The sequence below is a fragment of the Neovison vison genome, chromosome 10 (genome assembly GCF_020171115.1).
Source record: "Neovison vison isolate M4711 chromosome 10, ASM_NN_V1, whole genome shotgun sequence".
In the NCBI taxonomy this organism is placed as follows: domain Eukaryota; kingdom Metazoa; phylum Chordata; class Mammalia; order Carnivora; family Mustelidae; genus Neogale; species Neogale vison.
In genome coordinates, this window is record NC_058100.1 from 70,840,476 (window position 1) to 70,855,188 (window position 14,713).

At 42.4% G+C, this 14,713-nt stretch overlaps 1 protein-coding gene across 2 annotated transcripts in view; it reads left to right on the forward strand.

Annotated features, from left to right (window-relative positions):
* Positions 1 to 1,212: 1,212 nt before the first annotated feature.
* The window catches only part of IPO9 (importin 9), a 56,465-nt gene continuing 42,964 nt past the window's right edge, over positions 1,213 to 14,713 (forward strand). The window contains exon 1 of one of the 2 annotated variants that reach the window (XM_044267592.1): positions 1,213 to 1,384. In XM_044267592.1, the coding sequence (XP_044123527.1) occupies positions 1,222 to 1,384 (163 nt within the window). In that variant the 5' untranslated portion in view covers positions 1,213 to 1,221. Of the gene's footprint in view, positions 1,385 to 5,442; positions 5,541 to 14,713 lie in introns of those variants that run through there. The other variant, XM_044267593.1, reaches the window with a different exon arrangement.

A 14,713-nucleotide genomic window follows, 5' to 3' on the forward strand; every position in this document is an offset into this window, starting at 1 on the left:
AGCTGTCCTCAAAGCAAGGAATCAATTTTTAGGAAGAATACTCAGATGAAGTGACAACCCCAGATCACTACCAATTTAGTAGTCGTAGTCTTAGAACTAGGCTAGGAATTGCCATCTGGTTTCCTCTGCCACTTGGGAATGAGAGTCAGAGTTCCTAGAAACCATTTTAAGGCTCTTAACCTGAACAGCTTGCTAAAAATTACCTGTTCCTCTTGCTCTAGAACCTCCCCCTCCACCAACATGCCATTCTGTCCCTCTGCCACTACGTGCTTGCCAACCCGCCCTGCATTTTTTAAAATTTGAAGTGTATTTTATTTACATTCTGCCCTGCATTTTTAACCCCTCTGGATAATCCTCTCCACTTGCTCCAGTATTTAGCACTATCTCTATTCCTTTAGCCATTTCCCACAACCAGCCCTAAGATATCCATGTTAAACTACTCTCATTCCCTCATCCCTTAAATGTCCAGCCACAATTTCTCTGGGCAAAAAAAAAAAAATGTATAGGTTCTCAGTGAACAGGATTCATTCTCAAATAGTCATTCAAGCGCTTACTCTGCAGGAAATGTCCTTCCCCACGCAGGTGCCCTCTCCTGGCCAGACACTCCACAGTTTTGAAGTTGGGCTCAACTAGGCTGGAAAATCAAGGGACTGGGTCTCTTGCAGGTGACCACTCCCCACTGCCCAGTCCACTTCAGTTTCTTTCCCCTACCTTTGAATTCTGGAGGCTGAAATCAAGAGGCTCCCTTGAGCCAACGGTTTTTTGTTTGTTTGTTTGTTTCAGTGTTTGGGGTGGGGGAAAAGACTGGTTTAAAAAATCACTATTTCTGACCCAGACCTCTCTACTTAAAGCCATCTACACCCATTCCCATTTCACTTCCTCTCTCCTAACAAAGTATCTTATACCTGAAAGATCCATGAACTTAAAGTCCTATATCATGGCGTTTGTTCCCAGTGAGTTTGCTAACTTGTTGTTCCACTTTAGAAAATCCCCCTAACCTCAGTTTTCACATAAATGCGAAATGATTCTTGCGGGAAAAGGTGCATTTTCCGTCCATACGACAGGAGGCGCTGTCTCTGGAGGCTTAACCCATTCCCCGCCCCCTTCCCGCTCCCGCCCGGGTCTGGTGCGCAGGCGCGGCTTCGCGGATTGGCCGCGCGCGGGAGCCGTCATTTAGTGGCGGGTCCCGGTCGCGGGGCTGGCGGGCTGAAAGGAAGAAAGATGGCGGCAGCGGCAGCGGGTGGTGCGGCCTCCGGGCTGCCGGGTCCAGTGGCACAAGGACTGAAGGAGGCGTTAGTGGATACGCTCACCGGGATCCTCTCCCCAGTGCAGGAGGTGCGAGCCGCTGCCGAGGAACAGATTAAAGTGCTCGAGGTGACAGAGGGTGAGTGAGGCGGGACCGTCACGAGGATGGGTCGGACCTGAGCCGGCCGTACTATCCGCTGGCCGCAGCTCCGGACCGGCCGGGGGCAAGGGGAGCCTGAGCCAATGGAGATCTGGGCGCCGAGGCCCAGCAGGCAGGAATGGGGTAGGAAGCCAGAGGACGGTGTCCCCAGTGGCTGTGAAAGTCCGGGAGAGGGGAGGCGCGCCTGGAGGAGAGGGTCGGGGGAGGTGGAGTCTCGAAGGGGAGGGGGAGGGTGGAGACTAGAAAAGCTAGATGGAGCCTGGGATCTGCAGAGCACAGAGATGGAGCTAGACCTGCTGCTGTTGGAAGAAGTCGCGCGCTCTGGGAAACATTTTTGAGTTTAGACCAGGGTCTTTGGCTGTCCACTTTGCCAGCTCGGTTGTACTGGGATAAGAGTAAGGGGAGTTAGTAGAAGTGGTGAGAGGCCAGAGCCTTGAGAACGCGGTTATCAAATCTTGGTACATATCAAACAAGTTTCTGCCTCTGAGTTGTAAGCCTAGCTGGTCGTTTTACCTCTTAATGTTTTTCCAGAAATCAAATTAGTGCATATGCAGATGATTCACCTTCCTGATCTTATTCCCCGTTAATTTTCAAAATAATTTTCACTTATCAAATACCTTTGTGTGCCTTTCTATTTGAAGGAACTGATCCTTTGTCTTTGACTCTTTGTCCCCGTACTCCTATTATATGCTTTAAAGTGATGGAGAAAAAAATAAACCATTGGTTTGAGACTGTCTGTCAGTTTCCTGCTGAGTGGGCCTTTCACCAAGCCCAGTGTAGCCACTTTACAAAGAACAATTTGATCCTAAAACAAGAGGAGGGAAAATCCTCTTGGTCTTTATGTAAGAAATATATTTGTCTGTCAGGGCTTCACTGGAAGAACTGCAAATCTTTAGAATTTTCCCCAGCTCAGCCACCTCTTAGAGACCTCTTCTGAGATAGGGGAAATTGACCATGCACTAACCAGTCACCCTCAAAACCTTAAGTTTGCTCTCCTACCAGGCTTAGGATTTTCACTGAAAAAGAACTTCGGACAAATCTCCCTTTAATTTTATGTTCTCTGGTAATATGAGATGCCCGTTGAAAATGAATTTCCTTCTGTTGAAAATACATTAAGATTTGGGATATAATAGGTTAATGACCATTTTGAAGACCTAATTGTAATTGTCATTGTTCTGTAAAATGTCAGACACTACAATAGGAGCAGCCACTGGTTAGGAGAAAGCTGTTTGAGAGCCATGCATAGATTGATTGCAGTTATCATAGTCTCCCAGATAAAAAATTGTTATTCACATTGTCTCTGCCTCCCTTGGATATGAAGGAGAAAGAGTGACAAAGCAAAGGAACCTCATCACATTCCAGTTACTACTTGAATAAAGTTGAAGGTCTGATGCCTTTCCTGAGTGATTCCCATTGTTCCTGGTGCCCAGATGTATGTCTGACACCTTCCTACAAAAGGTGAACCCCTGGTGCATGCTTTAACAACTCCACTTGGGCTCTGATCCCTCTCTAGCCAATGCCATGTTCTCATCTAGGCATGGTCTATTATTGGATAAACTTCTTGAGATCTTTTTGAAGTTCTAGTCTCTCATTTTCTTCATCTTTTGGGGTCTTGAAATCTAAAATTAAACAGAAGTGCAGAATTTTGCCTTTGATTTAGGCTGCTGACGGGAATAGACTGAAATACACACGCCTTAACTTACTGGTAATGTGCCATCAGGCATGCTGTGCTACATGAAAGGGCTATAATACAGTGACCTGATATTGATGGTCTAGTACTAAGATGTATGACTCACAGGGTTCGGTTGTGACGTACAGAGTTGGGCCAGTCTCTCGAATTAATTGTAGTGTCTTGGACCCTTTGGAGGCTATTTGCATTTTTAAATAATCTGATTTCTTACGTTTATTTAAAAGTGATAAAAATTGACCCCTTTTCAGTTACCTCTTTTTAGATGGAGGTTGATGATCCATTCCTCAGATGTAGTACCTTGCTTCACTCCTTTTCTCTTCTTATGGCCTTTACTTTCTCTTCTCATGGCTCTTCGTATGACGCAATTTGCCATTGGGTCCAGAGCACCTCCTGTCTATATTCTGTCTGAATCTCAAATGGTTTCTTAACATAGTCACTAATTTCTTTCCCACTAGCCATTGCCTTCTTTACATGAAAATATAGCACTTGGCTTCCCAGCCAGGATTTAGCCAACTATTTGTCCTGATGAAACTGGTGGGACACTGCTCTTCCTATTATATTAGAACACCCTGCAGGCCAAGGTAGGAACCATTCTTGTAAATGAATGAACAGATCATTTTCCATTCCTTTCGAGTTTCTTCACATTTTAGTTTTATCCTAGTGGAAGAACCTTGCTTTTTCTAGTCCTAGAAAAAACACACGTCCTTAAAACTTGGAGTTAATGAGAAATCTGAGAAATCTTAGCAATGGCTAATCTCTTTTGATCTTTTTGGTTCCTGGGGCCCAATGTCAGGCGACAACCAAATCTGGTTGTTTCTAGTCCCTTTGTCCCCTCAAATTACCACACTGTCTTTGTGAGCCATTTATTATTGCCTCACATGGAAGACTGGTCCCAGTTGATTTTAAAGATTAACCAGTCTGCTCCCTTTGACAAAGAGCTGTACCACCATCCTTGGTTGCCAGGTCCTAGTGTTGGGGCTTAAGTGGAAGAATTTCTAATTTTGAGGGAAAGGATACAGATCATTTGTTAACCTTCTATTAAATGGACAAACAAGAGAGGTTGACATGCTCTGACCAGATTCTTGGGAAAATGACATTTTAAAAAGCATTTTATCCTAGAAAATTGAGTTTGCTGGAGCCCAGAGTACATTCTGGTCATTTAGTCGGCCACCTGATATTTTCCAAGAAATAATTAGTTACCATGTTTTCCAGAATGGGAACCTGCACTCTTAAGTCTAAGCCAAGGAAGTGTATATATGTGAGAGGTCCATCTTTGATACTAGCTTGATTTCAAAAGGATCGAGATAACGTCAGCCTGGTGTTCTGGAATGATTTTCTTGAGTTCCTGTGCTTTCCATTTTCCTCAGTCACTTGGAATCTGAGGGAAACCCAACATACCTTTCTGAATAGAAACCCTATTAACAATGGTTCTTTAGAGAAGGAAAAGGTGCCACAAACCACCTTCTTTAGACACACTCCCATCCAGAATTGAGAACCATATTACTTGAAAGTCTGGAAGTGCCTCTGCTATTACAGTATTCCAGAAGAGAAATGGTACCCTTTCTTTTTTTCTTAGGAAGACTGAGATTTTGAGTTTGGCCAGCAGAGTTTGCAGAAATTGAGTTCTGCCTCAACAGAATAAAAATAAAAGTCTTTTGGTCTGTTAAAGCATTCTTCTAATTATTGTTTTACTATAATAGGGAGGGTCATATCAAGCATCTTGTAAACATAGTAATTAAAAAAGATTGGAAAGGTTATGAACTGGTGGAGATCTCTTACATCAAAGTCTAATATTGCCTATGGAGCTTTTCTTTTTTGTCTGAGTTATGAGATCATGACTTTTGAGAATATTTTTGGTGTATTTATGCTAGTTTTTTATATCTTAGAATGGAGGTTTTCCTTCTGTCTCTACTTTCCTCTAAGAACAGCATCACCCAAGTGGTAGAATGAGTTGCTTTCATTCATAAGCTCTAATTCTCCAAGCCAGCATAGCAGACTTTCTTCTGTAACCAAATTTAGACCCTAGGTCATTTTCTTCTCTTAGTTATTTCTTTCCATCTGTTGGAAGTGAAGACATTTTTCCCCCACCATTTGGCTTTAACTTAGTCTTTTCTGTCTTTTTCCCAGCAGATACATCATATAAAATACTTTTTTCCATCACCATTATATTGAACTGGGGAAGGGGGGGAATAACCTCTCCCTCACTTTTCCTGGCATTCAGATGCTGCCCAGATATCTGTGTTGATTCCCCCATCTTAGATGCCTAGAGAGATGTTCCTGCTAGCTGGAAGTTTGCTTTCTGGTTCTCATGGGCACTTTTCTGGCTCTCTTACAGTATAGCGTAAGCACTGTCACCTGCGAAGGGAGCCCCTCAAGGATCCAGACGCACTCCTGGGCATGTGGCGGGCACTGAGCCGAGCGGAAGGCGGCCACGCTCGGAAAAAGGCCAGTGGTGGAGTTTTCTTTTTCCTTTCAGCTGTGATTTTGTGGTGCTTACCAATCCCCATGAGAAAAGGGGGGGCTTCTCCAGAGCTTTACTGAGAACTACCTCCTTTCCCAACCAAACTCTATTCATAGTTCTTCCTAGTAGTAGCTTCCCTGACTATCAAAGCACTACCAAGTCTCATGTCTCTTTAGTAGACCCTTAAAACCAATAGCATATGTTTCTTAACTTATCCTTTATCCTCCATGCTCTCCTTTGGATCTTCCCTTCTAAGCCAAGTTTTCGACAGATAACGTTTTTGCAAGGTGGAGTGAAAGGAGAACAAGGATAATGAGAGAGCAGAACAAAAGTCTAAAACACCAGAGAGGGCGCCTGGGTGGCTCAGTGGGTTAAGCCGCTGCCTTCAGCTCAGGTCATGATCTCAGGGTCCTGGGATCGAGTCCCGCATCGGGCTCTCTGCTCAGCAGGGAGCCTGCTTCCTCCTCTCTCTCTCTCTCTGCCTGCCTCTCTGCCTACTTGTGATCTCTCTCTGTCAAATAAATAAATAAAATCTTTAAAAAAAATAAATAAATAAAATTAAAAAAATAAAACACCAGGAATGAGTTAAGGGAGGAGGGCAAAAGCTTTCTTAGGAAGGATGTCAGAGGATACCATTTTGGGCTGGATAAAAGTACTCAAGAATCTACAGTCAGGGTTAAAACCCAGATTGACAGACTGCGTCTATCTTAACTTCACCTTGGGAAAAGGAACTAGAGAAATTAAATCTGACAAAAACGACATTGGAAAGCTAACTTCATACAACTCATTTGAATGGTCCCCCTTTGGCTTAATTGATTGTAGATTGAATCTTAGTTTGTTTTTTTTTAATCTGAATCATCCTTTCCAAGCAAGACAAAATAAAACAGTTCTGTATATCTGTGTCTGTTGTACCTTACTGCCTTAATCATTCCAAAGCAAATTACTCAGCTGTTCTTTCTAATGCTTTCTAAAGAAATTATGTTAAAGACACCAATCAGCAAAACTGGAAATCCCCCAGTACACAAAAATAAAGTACCTTTTCTTCACAGATACATTTAGTTGTATTTCTTCCAAAAAATGTATGGTCTCTGTTAAGTAAGTATCTGTGAATAGAATTTTTACTACTTAGCAGAATTCAGCACTGGATAGGAACAGCATTGTTGATGGTTTAAAACAAGTCAGGGAACTTGAGGATTTTTTTCTGGCTTTTCCTTCTGTGTGTTAGTTTTAAAGCACAGAGTTCACCCATCACCACACCACTACTATCATTCCTTGTAAACAATTCTTCATATAGCTTCTAAATAAACTTAAGTTTTATGGTATGAAACTCTTCTTCTGTGGTGCCTGATACCCCTGTAGTTCTAGTGGGTGTGTAGTCTAGGCAGAATAAATTGGATTAAATAAATAATAATTAGATTTTCCCTCACATCCCTTATAACCTAATGCAGGTGAGTTCTTGGTCTTCGAAATTTTGCGATTTCCAAACCAGAGCTGATCATGTGCCCACTGGTTTTGAAACTCTGGGAGCCTGTAGAAAAGAAAATCTGTTGTTTATCCAGCCTCTTTTTAAAATTTGTCTTTAGTTAATGGCGATTATATTATCTGATCTGAAGATTTTCTTTCCCATTAATGCTTTTGAGCAGAGCATCCTATTACTTGAACTTTCAAACCTCTTTTCTCCTATGTGAAGGAAATAAACTTTCAGAGAAATCCATCTTATAATGCTTGTTGTAGGTACAGACCCCCTAGTTGACTCAGGTTTCTTGGTCCCACATGGATTTTTTTTTTTTTTTTCCACATGTGTCTTAATCTTCTGATAGCCTCTTACTCTCACCATCCCTTGCAATCTCAGCAGTATCTGAAGCCAAGTGATTCCGTGGAAATTGGGGTGTGATCTTTGATGATATCAATTGTAGACAAGATTGGTTTAAAGCTTGTGTTAGAATGGAGAGCTCCTAGTTATTGTGATCATTACCAGAGTACTACCTCCTCTGGCATTGGTATGAAAAAAAGTATATTCTCACTCAGCTTTTCTTTAAAGAGAGTAGACTTGATGTTCTTAGGTTAAATGAGAAAGGACCCTCCGAATGTGACAGGACCTGTGTGTAGAGTTTGCTTGGTCTTCATGCTTTAACAGTTCTTCTAATTGATGCCAATGTTGACTGACAGGAAGTGGGTGGTTCTTTTTCCCTTCTGTGAGCCTTAGTGTTATCTTACAACAGTATCTGTGCTTTCCTTGGAAAGGTAATTATTCAGGGACACCTGGGTGGCTCAGTGGGTTAAAGCCCCTGTCTTCGGCTCAGGTTGTGATCCCAGGGTCCTGGGATCGAGCCCCCCATCAGGCTTTCTGCTCAGCGGGGAGCCTGCTTCCCCTTCTCTCTTTCTCTGCCTGCCTCCCTGCCTATTTGTGATCTCTGTCAAATAAATAAATAAAATCTTTTAAAAAAAAAAAAGTAATTATTCAGATTCATTTAAGCTTTATAGCCATGCCTTAAGTTTCAAACCTTCTCAGAAACTCTGATTTTTATACCTCAGTATCTTTTTCACATCATATGACTAAAAATTTTGTTCATCTTGATCCCATTTTAGTTTGTCCCTGTAATAATGATCATAAATTGTACTCTAGCCAGGAACATTAAAACCCATATCACAGTAGTCTATGCAAAAATTGAAATAAGTACTTGAAAATACTGTATGGCCCATGTAATTTATGAATACGTATGGATCATCCTGAAAGATATCGCAGAATTGTCACAGAATTGATTGACTGTATCCAAGGAAGTTAAACTTGGGTAGACAGTGACTTCTCAACAGACTTAGGGCTATAAAGTTAAATCTGTCATCACGTGAAGTATCTGAAGTCAAAGGAAGTGGGGGTGGGTACCTTTATAAGTGCTCTTTCTCCTTTAATTGAATTTCACACAGGCATTTTAGAGACCTTTTTTCCATTAAACTTGAACATTGGTTGGTATCCCAGAGGTCTTCCAGAATTACATCTTACTCATAAGTGTTTTAGTCCATTCTGAAAGTTAACACCCATATCCTTGGATTGTAGACACCTACTGTTTTTTTCTGTTAATTTATAAAATACTTAACCAGAGTCTGGGCTAGCCAAACTAATCCCAAGAATTAGAATGGATTTCAGTATTTTTAGAGGTGATTGTACAGGTTTAAAGTGTTTGCTTGTGATTTTATTACTTAACTAAATGCTTTGGAAAGATGTGACTTCTTTTGTCATGCTCTTGCAAAAATTCTTCTTTCCTGGGTGAAAAGCTAGGTACCATAAGATTATATCAAAAACTGCAGTTTGGGGGTGATTGTGTAGCTCAGTCAGTTAAGTGTCCAACTCTTGATTTCGTCTCATTTCATGATCTTACAGGTTACGAAATCATGCCTCATGTGAGGGAGTCTGCTGGGATTTTCGCTCTCCCTCTCCCTTTGCCACCCCCCCTTTCCCCGCTCATGCTCTCTTTCTCTTTCTAAATAAATAATAAAATTTAAAAAAAATAAATCAGGCGCCTGGGTGGCTCAGTCATTAGGCGTCTGCCCTCGGCTCAGGTCATGATCCCGGGACCCTGGGATCTAGCCCCACATCGGGCTCCCTGCTCTACAGGAAGCCTGCTTTCCCTCTCTCACTGCCTCTGCTTGTGTTCCTGCTCTAGCTGTTTCTCTCTCTGTCAAATAAATAAATAAAATCTTTAACAAAAAAAAAAAAAATTTTTTTTAAACTATTTTTTTAATTAAAAAATTTTTAATAAAAATGAGTTAAGTCTAGGGGCGCCTGGCTGGCTCAGTGGGTTAAAGCCTCTGCCTTTGGCTCAGGTCATGATCCCAGGGTTCTGGGATCGAGGCCACATCAGGGTCTCTGCTCAGCAGGGAGGCTGCTTCTCTTCCCCTCTCTCTCTGCCTGCCTCTCTGCCTACTTGTGATCTCTGTCTGTCAAATAAATAAATAAAATCTTAAAAAAAAAAAAAGAAAAGAGAGTCTAAGGATTTGGTAAAGAGGCAGGGCATAAAGTCCAATAGTCAATAGCCTTCATATAAACAAACGATAAAAAGCTAGAGGACATAATGGTGTTTTTTTTTTTTAAAGTCCATTTACAATAGCAACGAGGAAGATTACATACTTAGGGATAAAATGAACAGGAAATGTACGAGAACCTATTGGGGGAAACGATTTAAACATTCCTGAAAGACTTAAAAAGTAGACTTTAGGGCACCTAGGTGGCTCAGTTGGTTAAGCGACTGCCTTTGGCTCAGGCCATGATCCCGGAGTCCTGGAATCGTCGCATTGGGCTCCCTGCTCAGCTGGTAGCATGCTTCTCCTTCTCCTCCCTGCTCCTGCCTTCTCTCACTATCTCTGTCTCTCTCCCTCAAATAAATAAAGTCTTCAACAAAAGACTTTATTTATTTATTTGACAGAGATCACAAGTAGGCAGAGGCAGGCAGAGTAAGAGAGGGAAGCAGCCTCCCTGCTAAGCAGAGAGCTCAAAGTGGGGCTCGATCCCAGGACCCCGGGATCATGGCCTGATCTGAAGCCACCCAGGCGCCCCCAAAATAATATTTTTTTAAAAATACAGTTGAACATAACTGCTTAGTGGATATGCGTTTTATTTTAGGATAATGGAAATGTTTTGGAATTAGGTAGAGGTGGTGGTTATACAGCATTATGAATGATACTGAATGCCACTGAATTTTTCATTTTAAAATGGTTAATTTTATATGAATTTTACCTCAATTGAAAAATTATCTTTCAGAGATATGTATTAAAGTATTTATAGAAAAATGGGGGGAAAGTAGACTTGAACAAATGGAAAGATATATGCTATCCTTGAATAGAACAACTCAGCATTATAGAGGAGTATACAGGTTGATTCTAAATTTCACAGAAAAACAAACATGAAAGAATAGCTTCAAAAACACTGAAAGGGAAAACTTTGAGGAGGAACTGGTTTTACCAGACATTAAAATATTATATAAAGCCTCTATAATTAAAACAAACAGCATGGCACTTGTGCATGAATATACATGAATATAAAGTGGAATAGAATAGAAATAGACACAAGTAACTACAGAAATTTAGTATAGATAAAGGTAGCATCTCAAATCATTGGGGTAAAGATGGACTTTTTTTTATTATTATTAACATATAATATGTTATTTGCCCCAGGGGTACAGGTCTGAATCATCAGTCTTACATAATTTACAGCACTCACCATAGCAGATACCTCCCAATGTCCATAACCCAGCCACCCTATCCTTCCCCTCCCACTCCCCAGCACTCCTCAGTTTGTTTCCTGGGAATAAGAGTCTCTTATGGTTTGTCTCCCTCCCCAGTCCCATCTTGTATCATTTTTTTCCCTCCCTATCCCCCATGGCTCCCCACCCTGCCTCTCTAGTTCCTCATATCAGAGAGATCATGTGATAATTGTCTTTCTCTGATTGACTTATTTCACTGAGCATAATACCCTCTAGTTCATTGATGTCATTGCAGAAGGCAAGATTTTGGGGTTTTGATGGCTGCATAGTATTCCATTGTGTATATATACCCCATCTTCTTTATCCAGTAAGATGGACTTTTTATTTTTATTTTTTTTAAGATTTTTTATTTATTTATTTGACAGAGAGAGAGAGAGCAATCACAAGTAGGCAGAGAGGCAGGCAGAGGGAGAGGGGAAGGGAAGCAGGCTCCCTGCTGAGCAAAGAGCCCGATTGAGGGCTCCATCCCAGGATCCTGGGATCATGACCTGAGCCGAAGGCAGAGGCTTTAACCCACTGAGCCACCCAGGTGCCCCAAGATGGACTTTTTAATAAAGGGTACTGGGATAACTGGGTAGCTATTTAGAATTAGATTAGTATTTCGTACCATACAAAACGTAAACTCCAAATGGAATAGGAATCTAAATACTTAAAAAATGAAGCGGTATAAGTTCTAGAAGAAGATACGGATGAATTTTGCTTTAACCGTGGCATAAGGAAAGGCTTTCTGACTATGACACAAAATTCAGAGGCTATAATAAAAGATTGATAAATTTGACTACATAAAATATTTTCATTTGCATGACAAAAACCACCATATAGAAGTCAAAAGACAGCTGAAAAACTGGGAGAAATGTTTCACAACATAGACACAGACAAAAGGATAATATTCTTAGTATATAAAGAACTCTTATAAAATTGTAGGCTCTGAAAAAAAAAAACACCCAAGGGCTGTGTTTCCCTGTCTTTATTTGGGAAAGAAGAGTGGGGTGGGGATGCTGTCTAGAAGCATGGGTTTAGGAGGGAGCAGCCTAGACGACCTGTGGCTAGCAGGGAAGGGTTTGGCCTGAAAATCAAGGTGTTAAGGGATGGCAGATGGGATTGACAAGGACCTGACATGCAGCTGTGTAGTACCTGGAGTCAGCAGCACCTAAGACAGATCCTGGATGCTGCTCAGCGTTGCTCACTGGGTTCCTGGAATGGGGGAGGTGGCGAACTGAGAGGTCTCAGGAGGCAGGAACCACTTCTCAAACAGGCCTCCCAGGACTCAAGAGTGGAGATGGTGATTGGGGACAGCCAACCTGAGCCCCTGACCCTTCCTGCCGTGGAACCTCCTGCCCACCTAGGCAGGCTCCTGGCCAACTTAAGCTGGAGAAGGTGCTAGAGCAGTCCCACCAGCTCCCAACTTCCCCTGCCAGCATGTCACAACACTACTGCTCCCTGAAGCCACCAAGTGAGCCTGAATGTGAAGTTCTCCTTTTTGGAGCAAGAGAATAGGCCACTGAAGCAGAAATCGACGTAGAGGCAGCCATGGAAGAAGCAGGGGTGGTGTGGTACCGGGGCCCTAAACTAGGCCTGTCTCCTAGGGCAGAGTCTCCAATACCTAGAACACTTGTGCCCAGTGCTAGAGCAGATGGCAAGGCTCTAGCAGCTCTGCGTGCAGCTGCAGACCCAGAGGCCCCCAGGGGATTGTGAAGCAGAGAGGAGAAGGAGACAGCCCTGCCTTTCATCTCCACCTTCTTGTGCCCCAGGCAGTGGGGTGCACCAGCTGCTCACACGCACACTGGAGACAGTTTTGTAACCCTGAAGATAGGGGTGCCTAGTGCCAACCCTCTCCGGCTGTTAGAGGACCCTGCAGAGCTGGCTTACATCTTTCCATCCTTCCAGGGACACAAGCAGAATCTCTCCTACTGGAACAAGGTCAAGGTCCTGTTCAACTGGATCCATTTGAGGAGCCTGAGATCCATTTGAGTCCCCTGCCCCTCCTGATGGACCTGCCCCAAGGATTGAGTCAAAGGGTATCCCCTAAAAGACCAGTATACCAGCCCCTCTGGGAGACATTTATGCCATCATTTGTGGTTAAGAAACAACAAGCAAAAACCTTTTTGTATGCTGAGACTGGTACAGGGACTTCACACGGGGTGGGGGGATGTTCAGTGAAGTCTTCTTCCTTGCCCTTTGCACTGTTGCTGCTTCAGGGCACTGCCAGGAAGAGCTACTGGTGCTCACTCTTCTCTCTGAGGAGAGGGCTGGATTTTTCTCCTCTAGGCAGACTGGCAGAGGAGCCTGGTTCCCTGAGAGGCCCAAGATATGGATGGCAGCCCCCAGAAATCCCTGGGCCTAGACAGTGTGAACTTACTTATCTGGAGTCCATGGAGCATGTTTAGTATGGTTATCTATTGGGGCCTAGCATCTCACAGATGCATATTTATGCAAAAATGATACCTGTATCTCCGTGAGTCTGCCGATGTTGTGAACTGGCTGGATCCAACCATCTTTCTGAATCGTGCACTCAAAGGGTTGGTCTCCTAGGGGAGGTAACGGGAAAGATAGCAAATTAAAAAAAAAAAAGAAACCCAGATTTATCAATGGTAGAGAGAAAGTTATACCAGGAAAAGAAGAAAATTCATTGAACTTTGAGGCATTGGATTGGTATCTCAGGTGTCAGTATATGGATGGATGGATGGATGGATGGATAGACATACGTTGACACACATACCTGTATTTCCTCGTGCCATTCTCTGAGAGGACTTAGGAGCAGTGAATACCTCAGTAGCATCCAGATCTGGTTTTGAAATAGCATTTTCCAATAAAATAAGCCCCACGGATCCTTGGAGAAAAAATTGATTCTAGGGCTTAGGCAGGGAAAATATAATATAAGCCTGGAATATCTTGTGGTATCAGAAAAAAAGGCAATGCTGTTAAAAGGATGGAAGTGTATAAACGTATATAGGAGCCAAATGAAAGGAGTGCCAATGCCCAAAGTAGAACAATTTGGGAAACAAAATAAGTAATGATAGTACTGGATTAAAACTATAGAATAGGGCACCTGGGTAGCTCAGTTGGTTAAGTGACCTCTTTCTCCTCAGGTCATGATCCTGGAGTCCCTGGATTGAGTCCTGCATCAAACTCCCCACTCAGGGAGTCTGCTTCTCCCTCTGATCCTCGCCCCCATGCTCGCTCGCTCTCTCTCTCTCTCTCACTGTCTCTCAAATAAGTAAAAATCTTAAGGAAAAAAACTATAGAATAAAATAACATGAGTCTACACTGGTATAAAGAAATAATTGGAGGGACGCCTGGGTGGCGCAGTTGGTTAAACGACTGCCTCCGGCTCAGGGCGTGATCCTGGAGTCCCGGGATCGAGTCCCACATCAGGCTCCCAGCTCCATGGGGAGTCTGCTTCTCCCTCTGACCTTCTCCTCGCTCATGCTCTCTCTCACTGTCTCTCTCTCTCAAATAAATAAAATAAAATCTTAAAAAAAAAAAAAAAAAAGAAATAATTGGATAAAGAAAGAAGAGACAATTCTTCATTAGAAAAGAATTGCAATATATAAGAGTGAAGAGAATAAAATATAAAAATACCATTGATAATCATTGCAGACAGGATCTACAGGTGGGTAGTAAAATCGGTTTCAAAGTTTAAAAAGAAACACGATATTAGCATAATTTCAAAGTATCTTTCCCAATATTCTTATCAATCATAAAGGGAAAAACAGTACGTGTACAGTGAAGAAACCGAGTCGGCCCTACATTACTAAGTGATCATGGTTAACATTTCCAGTAATTTTTGAATACTATGTATTCCCTGATAGGATATACTGCTGACACAGGGTCACTTCTCAGATATTTTTGCCAAAAATGAATAACCTCAATTGGTCATGAGGAAAGTAGGGTCCATG